The sequence below is a fragment of the Juglans regia genome, chromosome 16 (genome assembly GCF_001411555.2).
Source record: "Juglans regia cultivar Chandler chromosome 16, Walnut 2.0, whole genome shotgun sequence".
NCBI classification, from domain to species: Eukaryota; Viridiplantae; Streptophyta; class Magnoliopsida; order Fagales; family Juglandaceae; genus Juglans; species Juglans regia.
The window spans coordinates 21,148,999-21,164,384 of NC_049916.1; the positions used below are offsets into that span (position 1 = coordinate 21,148,999).

General features: G+C 37.0%; 2 protein-coding genes across 6 annotated transcripts; both read left to right on the plus strand.

The window, feature by feature from the left end:
* Positions 1 to 6,522: 6,522 nt before the first annotated feature.
* Positions 6,523 to 11,382, plus strand: LOC108983598. 5 transcript variants are annotated; one of them, XM_035686766.1, is made up of 5 exons: positions 6,523 to 7,335; positions 8,533 to 9,109; positions 9,197 to 9,996; positions 10,438 to 11,048; positions 11,142 to 11,382. In XM_035686766.1, exons 2-5 carry the CDS (start codon positions 9,067 to 9,069, stop codon positions 11,248 to 11,250), a joined length of 1,563 nt encoding a protein of 520 aa, XP_035542659.1. In that variant the 5' UTR covers positions 6,523 to 7,335; positions 8,533 to 9,066; the 3' UTR covers positions 11,251 to 11,382. The 5 variants fall into 5 exon arrangements, with proteins under 5 accessions (XP_035542659.1, XP_018810844.2, XP_035542658.1 ...); XM_018955299.2 differs by having other exon boundaries at positions 8,533 to 8,641; positions 11,142 to 11,381; XM_035686768.1 differs by having other exon boundaries at positions 6,524 to 7,335; positions 8,533 to 8,877; positions 11,142 to 11,381.
* A 1,593-nt stretch (positions 11,383 to 12,975) lies between these two features.
* On the plus strand, positions 12,976 to 14,759 carry LOC108983599 (probable root meristem growth factor 8). Its single transcript, XM_018955300.2, has 4 exons — positions 12,976 to 13,253; positions 13,324 to 13,382; positions 13,502 to 13,565; positions 14,230 to 14,759. The coding sequence occupies exons 1-4, from the start codon at positions 13,154 to 13,156 to the stop codon at positions 14,400 to 14,402; spliced, it is 396 nt and encodes a 131-aa protein (XP_018810845.2). The 5' UTR covers positions 12,976 to 13,153; the 3' UTR covers positions 14,403 to 14,759.
* Positions 14,760 to 15,386: the final 627 nt, after the last annotated feature.

The window sequence follows — 15,386 nt, forward strand, 5'->3', positions numbered from 1 at the left end:
CCTAAACAATGGCCTCTGCCACTTCATATCCAGCTAAGGCAACCTCGACCTCAAGAGAGTGTAGTAGAGGGGACTATAGGATGGAAACTCGCTCAGGGGACTCCCCATCCTCGACAAAATGCTCTGCGAGCAAGGGTGAAGGAACATGCTCAAAGGCAGTGTCGAGGGGAGATGAGACTACTGAAGACCTTCTCACAACCAAAAGGTTCGGTGGGGTCGTAGGGACAGACGATTTTAGCAGCAGACCCAAGAACTAGCGGCACAGGTTGAACACCTGCAACTACTCCTTGAGCCAGTAGCACAGCATGAGGAAGGTTCGCGATCGACATTGCTTTTCTCTGTGATGAAGACTCTGGCCGCATAACGAGCACCTCTATAGAAGAACCTCCGGGAGGAATGGGAAGGTTGTTAAAGTCAACTCTGGTGGAAGAAATCCTCCAGGGCTTTTTCCCTTTCCCCTCCACCGGCAGGCTTGGAGAGCGGCTGCAGACTTGGGATGTGACCTCCCTTAGCGGGAAGGCTACATCAGAGCATAAATTGGCCAGAGGGGTCAGATGCCGACGAAGGCTGTCCTCAGCTAGCAGAGCCTCTAAAAGAACTTCGTAAGGATGGGTCTTCGCCCAAGCACAAACGACCTCGATCCTGAGTGCCTCGATCGGGGTTGCAGTAGGCCGACGACCCTTGTCATCGCCCACACCCCCCATATGGTGCAAACAGGGAATGCGCGCTGATTAGCCTAGCCAACAGGGAACTCCCACCCCTTGCCAGATAGAAAGAAGAATATACAACTCCACCCCCTCGTTGTGGTATACTGCAACTCCAACCAAACCAATGCCTGAACCGGTTTGAAGCCGTAAGTATTACGACCTCGCCTAAAAAAGGTTGTGGGTAAAGAACAACTCAGGTGTCGTGAGGTCTGGGTAGTCAGCCCTGGCCTCCTCCAACTTGTGGCACCAAATGATGCAGCAAGGCACAAGGATCCTTAACGCGCTAAGAGGGAGCTATGCAAGCGCCAACTCAAAATAAGCCAAAATTCTCGCACTGAACGACAAAAAGGCAATATGTGGCCGCTAGATAATATGGCAGGGGACACCGCCACTTTGGTGGCAAAATCTTCGAAATCTACTAGCCCTTCGATATGGGGAGGCACCTCGAGTTCCACAATTCGAGGAATCTTGTAGGTATCCCTCAACGACTCCAACTCGAGGGGAGTCACCTCTGAACTCCACAAGAAGTTAGCAAACTTCTCTAGAACAATGTCGCCCTACCCGTCTGCGGCATGGGCAGCATCAGAAGATCTAGCTAGCCTGAAAGGGCGCAAGAATTTCTTGGGAGCCATTAGCAACCAGGGAGAAAGAAGAAGAATCAGAAAGAACAATGCAAGGAGAAGGCCTTGAAAGAGGAAGGGGAACACAGGATATTTGGCAGAAGAAAGAATAGACAAAGTAACCCATTACTGAGAAAGAAGGGAACCTTATTTGGGCAAGCTCGACAGTTGACATCCAGAGGCAGCAGGATCCCACGATCGCCGCAATTCCAGCAAAGCGTATCCAATTATGTGACGTAGGAAATAAGTAACCACCTGACTCGAGTAATGACAAAGGGACTAAAGGGGCGCCATTTAATGTGGAACAGAACCGTTGAAGTACAGCCATGCAACCGCCCTGCCCGTCTGCGGCATGGGCAGCATCAGAAGATCTAGCTAGCCTGAAAGGGCGCAAGAATTTCTTGGGAGCCATTAGCAACCAGGGAGAAAGAAGAAGAATCAGAAAGAACAATGCAAGGAGAAGGCCTTGAAAGAGGAAGGGGAACACAGGATATTTGGCAGAAGAAAGAATAGACAAAGTAACCCATTACTGAGAAAGAAGGGGACCTTATTTGGGCAAGATCGACAGTTGACATCCAGAGGCAACAGGATCCCACGATCGCCGCAATTCCAGCAAAGCGTATCCAATTATGTGACGTGGGAAATAAGTAACCACCCGACCCGAGTAATGACAAAGGGACTAAAGGGGCGCCATTTAATGTGGAACAGAACCGTTGAAGTACAGCCATGCAAGCTGAAGGCGAACCATTGCCAGATATTGTGTAAAGACGAAAAGGTCACTAGGATATATCTGGAAGTATAAGTGCAACACATGAGCACCAAGAAATCCACAACCCCCTGTCTTGGGAAAGAAAAGGTCATATAGCCACAATTGTAAAAGTTGATTTGTCAAGGAAGGAAAGGCAAAATTCCCATAGGACCTGTACGATAGGAATTAGGGGTGCTACTCGGCCCCTACAGGGCGGGGGGTGGGGGTGGGGTGCGGGGCGGATTCCCAATCCGCCCTGCCTCCATCGACTTAAAAAAATACTACATTTTACTTGGTTTAAAAATTATTCCGAAGTGCAAAAGTAATTAAAAATGCATTTTTAGACCCAAATTATAAATTTAAATTTTGTAAATATGACTATAATTTAAAAATTATGTACTTTTTAAATTTGCTAGTGTATATTTTGTGTAAATTGTAGTGTATTAATTTTTAAACTATGTAGTTTTTAAATTTGTCAATGTATATTTTGTGAACAAGTCTAACAAATTGTAATATATATTTATATATACACAATTTGTAAAATATAAATATATATTTATGTTTATATATATATAAATGTAGGCGGGGGTGGGGTTGGGCCCTCCCCGCCACTCGCCCCCGCATGGGCGGAGCGGGGTTGCATGCCCCGCCATGCGGAGTCGGGGCGAACGGGGGTGGGGCCCTACTGCCCACCCCTAATAGGAATTGGTGGGGTAACTATAAGAGGATTTTCCCTTCACTTCATATGCCCACTAGGCGCTCGACTGAGAGTAATAGGTTTTGCTCCGATACTCTGCTTTAGGGCCCAAACTTACCCTAGAAGTAAGTCGTTTGCAAGGAAAATTAAACAATGATGGTTGATGGGATGGACAAGCCTGACACCACTCAACCACACCTCGCTCATGGGGAATCGTACAGGGCAGAACAAGAAAGACTGAGAACATTTGATCTTCTGACATGGGAACATCGACAGACCGCCAAAGGCACCAGCAGAGTAAAGCAAATCGGGAAACCACGCTGCATTAATGACACCACTACCCGAGTTACACTCCACATTAATGATGCCGTTGCAAAGGCATGTCACATTAAAAGACTCTGACAAAATTAATAGTAAAAAGGACATGGACTCCAAGGAGGCATGTGCACAATTTGTCTCCTCCAGACTCCCGATATAAATAACAATTTCCAAATACAAAAAAACTTTCTGGTTTCTAGACTCTTTCATTATTGACAAACTTTCAAAATACTCTACTAACTTTGGCATCAGAGACTCCCCGGCCCCAAAACTGCCCTCTTCTAGTTTTTTTTCTCCTTCGTTTTTGCAAGCCCGGTTTGGAAGGCCTGAGTTGCTGGAATTTGACTTAAAGGCATACAAAACACGATATTAACACCCCGTTTGGATATAAGAAGTGTTTCATCTCATGATTACAACTTTTTTAAATTCTCACACAAATTATAATAAATAAATTTTTTCAATTCTTAAAAAAATAATAATATTAAAAAATAATATTCTAACATTATTTTATTCAACTTTCAATTTTTATTTTAACTCATCTCATTTTAACTCACTTTCCAAACCACACATCCTATTTGAATCTAAATACTTTTTTTTTTATATTAATTAATATGACTGCTATCCATACTAATAATGTATTAGGTATGTTAATAAATAAATTTGTGAATATTTTTTTTCTTTATTTTAAAGTAGGAAAGATTTACAATTTGTTCTAAAACATGGACATCAAGAAAAAAAAGTCAAGGAATTAATTTGTCTAATCCGTGCATGTATATTTTTCTATATTAAATTATTACTTATCTCAAAAATTTAAATTGATAAAAAAAATTATTTAATTAAACTATTATCCTAACAATTCTCACGAGATTGTCATTGTCATCGGCCCAATGAACAAGACGGGCGCGACGTACATGATGTGCATGTAAATACACACAACACTTGTGCAAACCAGCTTTTACGAGAAACTGTCATCATTTATTTATCAAAGAAACGTATATCCATTACCCGATACATTCTATAATGTCCTCATATCAAACATGATATCATAAACCAAAATAATGCATTTGGAGCTCCACCAGTACACTATTTCCTTTTTTGACTGGTCTGGTCTTCATTATTGCTGATACTATCTACAAACAAATGTCTAAGAAACAATATTTTCTGCCTAAACAAAAATTCAACCTCACCCTTCATAGAAAGAGATGACTCAATTTCTACAGACAAACATCCAAGAGATGAACTATTTTCTTATTTTAATTAACAATAAATAAACCAAAAGGAAAGCAGTATGATATATGCAAAGAATGACAGATTACAATTTTGACCAACTCCAATAGACTTTGGAATTTGTGACGGCACGTGAAGGCAACACACTTATCTCTTTTCAGCCACAAAGATTAGATTTGAAAGGTCTAGTGGTGGCGAGTTCAATGATCTAACAAGTGTGTTGAGAGGAGCTGCTGGAAGGGTGACACAAACCATTGTTTCGTGTTGTTGGTACATAATAAAGGATTTAAACATTAACGTCACTTGGAAAATAAAGTGGTAGTAGAATCGAAAGCAAGAACTCGATATTAAATTGTACGTCCCATGACATTATCATTGGTTCCATTAAATGTATTATTTATTTTTCAAACTCATAAAAAATAGATATACGTGCGGTCCATATATAAAGGCAAACCAACATTATTAGAGTCAAGGTCATGACCTTCGTTTAATTGGAAAGTAGTGATATTTGAAAGCGTTTATACTACACATCATCTATATAGCATAATTTGATTTGTAAGATTTAAATTTTAAAATTTATCTTTTAAATTAAATTATGTCACGCAATTAGTGTGTGGTGTAAAAGATTTCAAATAAAATTTCATCTAGTTCATTATGGTGGGGATGAAATATCACAATATCAAAGTGGCTTTCCAAACCCAGTTCAAGGTTAGAGGACTTATGAGGAGGGACGAAAGAGATAGAGAAGGAGAAGATAAAAGGCTAAGAAGTAAAAAGGTGTCAAGAGGAAAAAATGGGAGGAGACATAAATGAGAGGTGATGTGACACAAATGAAGGATGGCCATAGGATAAAAGAAAATTTCCAAACTACTTCAAGAGGGCTTTCGATTTTGGGACTTATTCCAAATTGCGACTTCGACTTCTCCTTTAGCTTCTTCAAACTCGTGACCATAGCACCAACAACACGATCTCATTCAGAAAATAGATCTCTAATCCTCATTGTGCATCGAGGATTAGAGACCATTAGAGGCTGTAAAACCATTATATTATAGTGGATTCTCCATTCTCTAAAGCCTTGTGGACGTAGCCTATATGCATTATGCCGAATTACGTAAATTTAGATATCTCAGTCTCTTTTATTTTTCCTTAATTTATTTTTTGTTCACTGTTATGGATGTACGCATGGATACCGGACAGCCACACAGGATCACTGCCGGGGGCTCCACATTATACTAATCGAGACCCAAATTGCCATTACGAGTCGAGAATGACTTTTTTATCTCATTCTGACCTGTTATCTATTTTTAAACATTAACACATACATAACTCAAATTAGAGATAAAAATATCCAAATTAAATCCATCAAAGTCAATCAAGGTCCAATGTCCATGTCATGAGCTATTCCATTTCCACTTGAAAAAAAATTATTATATATTCTAAAAACAATTATGTGATTTATGGTTATCATTAATTTATCAGTAAAAATTAATGTGACCATTGTGCCAAAAAAAATTTATAATTTATTTTAAAAAAATATATATTTACAATTATAGAATTTGTAAATCTCGTATTTCTTTTAAAAAATAAATAAATATAAAATCTAAGTAAGTATTTTTAATAATATATTCCACTTTTTTTCTATCATTACTTTTGTAAAAATGGACTAAAGGTTAGGCCATTTAAAAATGAAACAGAATTGAAAATAATAATATTTTTCATTTGAGATTTTGCCATTTCATTCGTATCTTTTACTAAAATATATTTCAAATAGCATTATATGTCTACCATTTAAGAAAAAATGTGATAAAATTTAAAGATGAATTGTAATATTTTTTAAAATAAATAAATCAATTAAGATTTTTGTACAACTAATTCCTATTAAACTATCCAAGAGATAAAGTTTATTGACTAATCATTAGTTAGTCTTTAAAGTTTAAATATATGATATTTCGTATTTATATCACTTTTTTTTTTGTCATTTTTAATTTGATGAAAAAGTAAATTATATAAGATGTAGAGTAAATGAGATATATAAAACAGGTATTACAGCATTTTTATAGCATTCGGATAATTATAAATATTCAACAAATATTATAAAATTTGTTTTATATATTCTATTTTTTTTTAATCCGAATAAATAAAATCGTTTATCTTTTAACTTCTAGGCAGTAGGCAGGTCAAAAGTCAGATATCGTTAATGAGCTGCTCTGGGATCCTCAGAATCTGACACAGCAGCCTTATAAAACAAGGAGGCTCTACATTTCTCTCTGTTTCGCAGTCCTGTTTTCCCGGCCAACCGTGTCGCAGCAAGCAAACAAACAAGCAGGCAGTCCCTCCCTCCGAGTCCGACGATTACACTTGAGGTTTGACTTCTGGGAGACAGAGCTCAGGTTCTCCGACATCAATGTCAGACTCACTTCGAAAAATATTTTAAGGGTCAAAGCCTCTCCTCAGAAGGGATTTTTACAGCGCGGAAGTTGAGTTAGTCTGGAAGATCTTGTACGGATTATATAAGTTGAAGAACTATTGGAGTGGGGGAGAGAGAATGATTCTTTTTTCTTTCTTAGAATGATTTTCCGGGAAACAGGACGGAAAAGAAAAAGTGGGTGCGCAGTGGTAAATGATAAATTTTGTAAAGAGCGGTGGAAGCGGGAGCGAGTAATATGTGTGCGAAATTAAATGCCATAGCTAACAATATTAATTAGGGGACCATTGTTGCACATCTCTCTGTTCTATCAGATAGTATTAATTGCAGAGAGGGCATCTCCCCTCCCCTTGCCTTGCCTTCTCTTATCTTCTCCTCTCCTCCTCTCCCAGTTGTGAGTTGACCATTTATCAGGCTTTCCTAGATAAAAATAAATAAATATACGCTTCTTTATAACTAAAATCTTTCTCTCGAAGCTGGCTACATGCGTGCATACTCTTCTTCTCCTTCCTCTCGCCGGCTTGGGCTTTGATTGATTTCCAGTTCAATTAAAAGCATGGGATGTCTTTCTCTCGGCTTCTCATCCACCTCAGGTTCTCTCTCTCTCTCTCTCTTTCTGTTTACGATCTGAGAGAGTGATTATTTGTTCAGTTTCTATTTTTTTAATTTGTTGCTATTTTTTTTATCATTTTGTTTTTCATTCTCGTGGGTCTGTGAGTTGGGTGGCACCGATTCAAATCTTTGATATTCTGCCATTTGATTTTTATTGATTTTTGGCATGAGAAGAAGTGAAACCCATCTGGGATTTTCTCTGTTAGTTTTTGGATTTCGCGTCTTCTTTTTTTTATCCTATTATGGCTTGTGTCCAATCAGCGATTCAGAGGTATCAGACAAAACGAAGGTGGGAATTTGAACTTTGAAGTTCATACTAATATTTAATTTTTTTGGAGGGTTATGATATCGCTGTTGAAAATTCACGGAAGTTCAACTTTTTCCGTCTTTATGTACATTGAGAACCGGCTCTAGATTCCACATAATCGACCTAGAGTTTCCCTCTCCGACTATAGGAAAATTAAAAAATAAAAATAAAAATCCATGGAGTCATTTCCTTGGATTCTATTGCTGTACACTGTTCCTGTTGCATTAAACAGAGACATGCTTTTTTAAAAAACTAAAATCAGAAGTTTCATTGAGGCTTGGTTTGCTTTTAAATTCAGTATTGTTTAATGTTATTTCTGCTGGAAACTCAGCAAGTTGCATATGTCTTCTTGTCTTTACTTACAATCATGACTGTTTAATTGAAAATTGGATATTCTAGATAAAAGTTTTTAAATTTAGCAACAACCAGTGATAGAAAGCTATGATTTCTCCTTTTTCTTTAAGTTAAAGTGTTAATTGGTGGCATTTTGTTATATATAATGGATTTGGATTGGTGGTTACATCCAGGATCGTGTAACTTTTTAATGATAATGTGAGCGTAGCTTTAATCTTTCCATTGCTGTGCGTTTCCGACCCATGTTTTACATTCTTGGTTTTACCTGTTCTGTTGCATCGCTAGATTCACGCAGTTTTTCCAGTTTCTGAGACTTTTGATGAGACCTTTTTCATCAGTTGATGTAGAATATATGAAACCAGGATTTGGTTATGGTTTGTTATAGTGCAGTGAACCAGTGAGATCTTGTTGTTCTTTCTTTAAACTTGAACATCATTATGTCAATTATTTCTTTCTTTATGGATTTTTAATTGAAGAAGGTTATCTTACTTAATTTGGCTTGCATTTTGATGGGCAGGGTCGCTTAGTTGCTTACACTTATCAGAGCTATTGTAAGCTTGAAGTCTCACACACAGTTGCTTCAGGAATTTATTCCATCTTTCCCTTCCCTGTAGGCATGAAACTTGGTAATAACATAGTTTTCCCTCTCATTGGAGTCTATTTTTTGTATGTAAGTCCTGGATCTGGCACATACTTTTTCTTTCTCCACATTACAATTAGCAGCCCTATGTTGTACAAGAGTGGGGGAGAGTATCTTGTCTCAGCATTGGTAGCGTAAGCAAGTTTGATATAGGTCATCTATATGCTTAAATTCTCTCCCTTGATGAATGGAGTATTCACTTGAGAATCCGACTTCTTCGAGGTGGGTTTATTTCGTGCACTGTTAGATGAATTTTGGTGAACTAATGATGCTAACATGGCTGTAAAACTAATTCTGTTAAACCATGCACTGTATATGCCCCTGTTCGTTTTCCTTTGCCATTACTAATCGTCTCAGAATGAGCTAGTATAACTTTCTGTTAGGCCAAGGCACTTTTGGTCTTAATTTTCCATGAAGTACATTTCAAACTCCAAAAGTCACCGGATTCATTTTTGTGAGTCCTTAACATGATACAGAACCTGAATGATATATCTTCCTGGTTTCATTTGCATTGGCATTCCAACATTTAATTTATTTGCAGATAGTGAGCCAGTGCTTTCCCAGTCAACTCTTGGCCATAAGACTGATTCAAAATCTTTTGAATACGATAACAATGTCTTGGCTTCTGCTATGAAGTCTCAAAATCTGATCATAACTGAAAATCAGGAGAGGCTTTCAAAGGGCACTGAGAGAAATGCAGTGCAATTACCATATGCCATAAATGACAGAGATGGTTGGACAGCTATAAAATTTGATTGTTCCATGATCATGGATGATTTGAAAAATGAAAGTGAAGATGAGGTCAGAGATTTTGTTGCATCACATACCCATTCTTCAAGAAAAACAGGATTTTTTGACAAGGACTCGGATTTTGTCATGGACAAAGGTGTTATGGAATGTGAATTGCCAGAGTTGACAGTTTGCTACAAAGAGAATGGTTATCATGTTGTCAAAGACATCTGCATTGACGAGGGAGTGCCTTCCCAGGAGAAGATCTTGTTTGGGAGTGGCAGAGATACGAAGACTGTGCTCATTGTTCATCCTCCAGAGAAGGATCAAAACAAAGTATTGTTGAAAGAAAAAGAAGACACTGAGATTTACAGTCCAGATGAATTAATGTTTTCGTCAGAAAATGATTCGAAGAAGAATTCAGCTAATCAATTCGATTCCAAGGATTTGATACAGACAGAGGAAGATGCCACTGAGAGTATTCTGAATGATGCCACTGAAGAAAGGCTTTTACCTGGAAATAAGCTTCCAATGCTGGAGAGGGACAAGTGTGCTTTCCACTTAAATTGTTTGAACATTGACAGCAAAGACGTGGAACAACATCCCTCTCAGGTATGCATCTCAGAGTTGAAACTATTGTGTGATATACCATAACAACTAATGATAAATTCATTTCCACCTTTGTATGAGATCAACTATTTTGGCACTGTTTTTCATGTTTTCATGTTAGTAAATAAGTTCCCTTTCATTGGAGGCTTTTTTCTTCCCCAACTGGGAACCATACTACTTTCATGAAACTATTACTGGGGGATATGAGGTTCCCCTAATTGCCATACATCCGAAGAGGAGAAAAAACCGGTTAAAAAAATAAAAAAACACTTCATTTGAATGATCAGAAGTTGATTAGTTGGAGTTGTGATCATCGAGTCTCCAAACAATAACAGTACAAATTGTTCATGTCTGAAATTCAGTTTGATGTTGAGTGAAATCCTGCTTATGCTTGGGAGAGTTGTGTTTGAGGATGCATTGTAGATTCTAATGGTTTAAATGCAGGTGATCTCTGGTGAAAATGTAATCTTGGCTAGCCCTGCTTTGGTGTCTGGAGTCGAAGAATCAAACAATAGTGGCAGGATTTCAATGTTGGCAAGCTCAACTTCGGTTTATGCAGCGAAAGAATCTAACAATAGTGCTGTGGATTCTATGTTGGCAGGCCCTGCTCTGGTTTCTTCAGCTGAAGAAACAAACCACAGTACTGGGGCTCAAATCTTGGCAACCCCTAATCTGGTTTCTGCAGCTGAAGAATCAAACAATAGCAGTCCTGTCAATGAGTTCTTTTACAATAGCAAGGAGGAAAGAGGAGGCATCACTTTCGATTCTGACTCTTTAGCACCTGCAGCTAGTGCCAGACAGGAGGGTCCTGAAACTCAAAATACGTCCAAGTTTGAAAATTTAATTTCTGATGCTCATGATACAGATTCGAGGCAACTTCATCATTCTCAGGGAGAGACAAGTTTTTCTGCGGCAGGTCAGGGAGAGGAGGTTTTTCCCGTGGTGGGTACCTTTTCAAGTCTTATAAATTACTCTGGTCCAATAGCTTACTCTGGCAATGTCTCTCTTCGCTCAGATAGCAGCGCCACCAGCACGCGTTCCTTTGCCTTTCCCATGTAATTTATTGTACACTTCTTGTTTCTCCTTGTGTATGCTTTCCATATAATCAGATTTACCAACACATTGAAATTGGTTGATCATGTCTACAGATTACAGTCTGAATGGAATAGCAGTCCAGTGAGAATGGCAAAAGCTGACCGGAGACATTTGCGGAAGCATAAATGTTGGAGGAAGGGCTTTCTTTGCTGTAGATTCTGAATGCTTTGTTTCCATCCATAGGTTGAGAATCTGATTTTATTTGTACATCACCAACAAAAGTTTTGTTTATTGAATATATATATGATAAATTTATACATCCTTTTCTCCAGTTTAGTAATTCATTCAAAAGCATTAGAAGTGTACATGTTTGAGAAATACTTTATAAATCTTCTGCAGAAATCCTCGTACATTAACCATTTTGTGAAGTTTGCTGGACTGAATGGGGTCTATGCAGACACAAATCATCATTAGTCTTTTCATCAATGACCAACATGCATCTACTAATTCCTATCTGTGGAATTGCATGCATTCCTCTCATTTCTTTATATTGACTTGAAAAATTAAAGATCTCTTTGAAGTTTGAAGACTATAGTTTGTTTTTACAACTTCTTTCAACTCATCTTATCTCATCTCATCTAATCATTATAATTTTTTCAAAGTTTTACATAAAATAAAATAAACAATTCAACGTTTTCAAATCTCAAAACAAAAAGAATATTAAAAAAATATCTTTTAATAATATTTTATTCAATTTTTAATTTTAATTTCAACTCATCTTATCTTATCTGCGAAAACAAATTTTTAGTTCCATTTCATTAAGTAAAAAGGGAAAAAAAGTGGATAAGTTACACATTTAAAACCTTAAATATCCCCCCTAAATTAGCATACTTGTTTGCAATCTATTCACTATAGGCCCTCAAAATCTTCATTTTACCACCTCAAAATTATTATATATCCATTAAGATCATGTTGCAAAATCGCTTATTTTTCGTCTAAATTAATGACCCTGGAGTAGTGAATGTCAACTTGTAATTTGAAATTGGGGGTAAGTGATTGAAGAGGTGGAGTACTGGATCGAATTTCCCATTAAAACACCAAATTAAAGAAGAAAAACAAAAAACAAAGAAAACTTGTTGCCGCGCGAGCACAAATTTTCATGGCGTTGCGTCATTGCCCCTTGGAAGCGTGAAGGAGACTTTAAACACTTCAACACCCTAACGAAGCTAGAAGGATATAACAGCCTATTTTAAGGAGATATTTGGATTTAAAAATGATTTGAGATGAATTGAGATGATTTGAAATGGATTGTAAATAGTAATGAGATGAGTTGTGAATAGTAGTAAGATTTGTGAGTTAAAGTTGTTGAATAGTAATGAATAATAATGAAATGAGTTGAGATGAGTTGAGATGAATTGCGAATCTAAACGTCTCCTAAATGTTTCAATATATGGTACGTGAACTGGCCTGCATCCCTTGAGTTGTGGAAAAGTAGAGGGGGACCATGATAATTATTTTGAGGCACGTCACCCATGAAATTAGGAGTAGTTTGGATTTAGAAATGAGTTAAAATGAATTAAAAAAATTTATAAATAATAGAATAAAAATTAAATTATTTATTATATTTTATGAAAAAATTTAAAAAAATTATTTTAAAATTTAAAAAAATTAAATTATTTATTATATTTTATATAAAAATTTAAAAAAATTATAATAATAAAATGAAATGAATTAAAGTGAATTGAGATGATTACTAATAAAAAGCCTTATCAAATATTCTCATTCACCGTTGATCTGTTCCTCGTCCTTTTCAAGATCAATTAGGATGAGAGAAACTGAGGCCGGTCCCACTGTATTAGGTTAGGTGATAAAACCAACGACCCCAAGGGCGTGAAGCTCCTTAACAGGGACGAGATTTCCACGGATCACTTGTACTTGTTTTGGAACTCTGTATTTTGTGCTTTGTGTACTCTCTCTCTCTCTCTCTCTCTCGTGGGGGGTTTCCTCCCTTGGTGATTATAAATCAAACCCATTTCCTCCTTTTGCTGATATAGAATCAATTCCACACCCTTAAGGCAAGTCTTACATGCAAGCGCGAGCGGCCTCCTAGCTAGCTAATATAGTAATGGAGCTGATAGTTTTGACTACGCTGTGTGTTCTCCTCTTGGCTTTGCTTACACCATCTGCTTCTCTGCAAATTCGGGCGCAATCATCAGATGACAACGGTAAACTCTCTCTCTCTCTCTCTCTCTCTCTTCAAATGTTTACGATCTCATTACTTTGTATTACGAGCAGCCAATGAAGTTCAGCATGATTCTCTCCCTGCACTGCCAAGGAAGATCAGACTCTTTGAGGTAAACATATATAGGAATCGGCCATTTGAGATAATATAAGAATCTTGTCAGGTAAAAAACTTTTCTAAACATCTCTGCACTGCCATTAACTTCATTCTTCTTTATTTCCTGAACATCAGGATAAAGTATATCGAAGTCAAGATCATTTCCAAACATACAATGGACAAAAGGAATATGTTGCAGGTGATTAACTATATATAATTTCTTGTAGTTCTCTTTCGTTAGATTCGCCAACCACATTCTCAGCAGAATACTCTCGGGTGTCGTGCGTGACCATGACATGAACATCATTCTTCCCATATTTCTACTTAGGTCAATTTATAGCATATCTTGGCTTTATATATGCGTTATGAACAGTATAAAACATGTCCTTATACTGATGATCTGGTGTGCCTTTTTCAGGGCTCCAGGACACACAAACGAAACTAACATTTCCTCACTTGCATGCACAATTTTACCTTTCTTTTCTTTTATAGATTTGAGTACTTTTTCCTTTTTTTTTTTCTTTTTTTATCCCTATAATCATCAAATTTGAAGCAGCAGTACGTGTGTGTATTTCAGATAATTAACAGTAATTTATTTCGTAGCTCATAGCTAGCTAGAGAAAAGGCGATCCTCTTTATAAATGCTGCTCAACACATGAGTACGTACGTAGTATCATTAGTAATATTATAATGACAGAAGTAGTACTTGATCATTGCGAAAAATCTCTGAACATCCCCAATATATATATGTAATGTTGTCTTAAACTTGCTTCGGGACAGATGCGTATTACAGATCAAAAAGTAGGTTTTAGTTATGTTTAATTATGACTCATTTTTTTTATTAAATGTGACATGATGCACAGGCAAGTCGTACGACAAAGATGAGCAAGTGATGGTGCATGGGCATGGGAGGCAAGGGACACGGCAGGAATGGGTGGATCAGGGGGCAGAAACTTCCCCATTTTACACAATGGATTATACCCATGTCAGAAGACGACGCCACATTCATAACAAGTCCATGCCAGTTGCTCCATGAAACATGGGAGAAGATGTCGGATTTCCTTCCCGGAGCAGATCAGAACACACACTTCTAGCTTGTTTGGATACAGTTTTGCAAAACTAAACATCATCATCGTGTTTATTATAATTAGGGAAATGAGGAATGTTTTGTCTTCTTCTATATATTCTTGAGGTTTGTGGCCGACATGAAGGAGCAAAACCCTAGGAGTTGTTAGAAACAAGAGGTTCTTTGTCTGATCTCCTACTTTTTCTTGCTAGCTGGTCAAATGTGGGGTTAGAAACCCAAGTATATCAGGACGCTGTCACGACTCACGATCGATCGCGTTGCATGCAAATTACGATCATCTTTGAACTAGATGGAGGGAAACCGAAATTCAAAGGGAGCTTGATTTAGTAAACAAGTTTTGTTTATGTTGTGAAAGTGGGTATGACACGCCATGCAACCGGCCTTTCGATGGCGCGAAATAAATAAATAAATAAATATAGAAATCGCATAAAAAAATTAAATTTTTAACGGTGAACATAACTATTTTTAAAAAAAAGTGCGGGACGTTTGTATAATTCATAACTGTATCTAGTATTACTCTTTGAGCATTAGTTTTAAAGTTACTATATATATATATATATTCTTAAATCGATATGTAAATCATATCATTCACGTTACCTAACTTGTAATATTTAATTTGTAAGATTCAGATTAATTTTAAATTTATCTTTCACATCAATTATGACATGTAAACATTTTATTAAATAAATGCTCTATGATTTGATAATAAATTTTTTCTTAATTCTATAATACACGTGTATGTATGAGTTCTTCTATTTATAATGTGGTACTTGACACACTATGAATCTACGGTGTTTGGAGTTGATCACATGTAAGAAAAGCTTAAAAACTTTGATTATAATTATTTTTAATTCAATTTGTGATGTAAGCAATACTATAGATCGAGCGGGACATACATGCATAAGATTATAATAGTATATATTTAAGAAACTC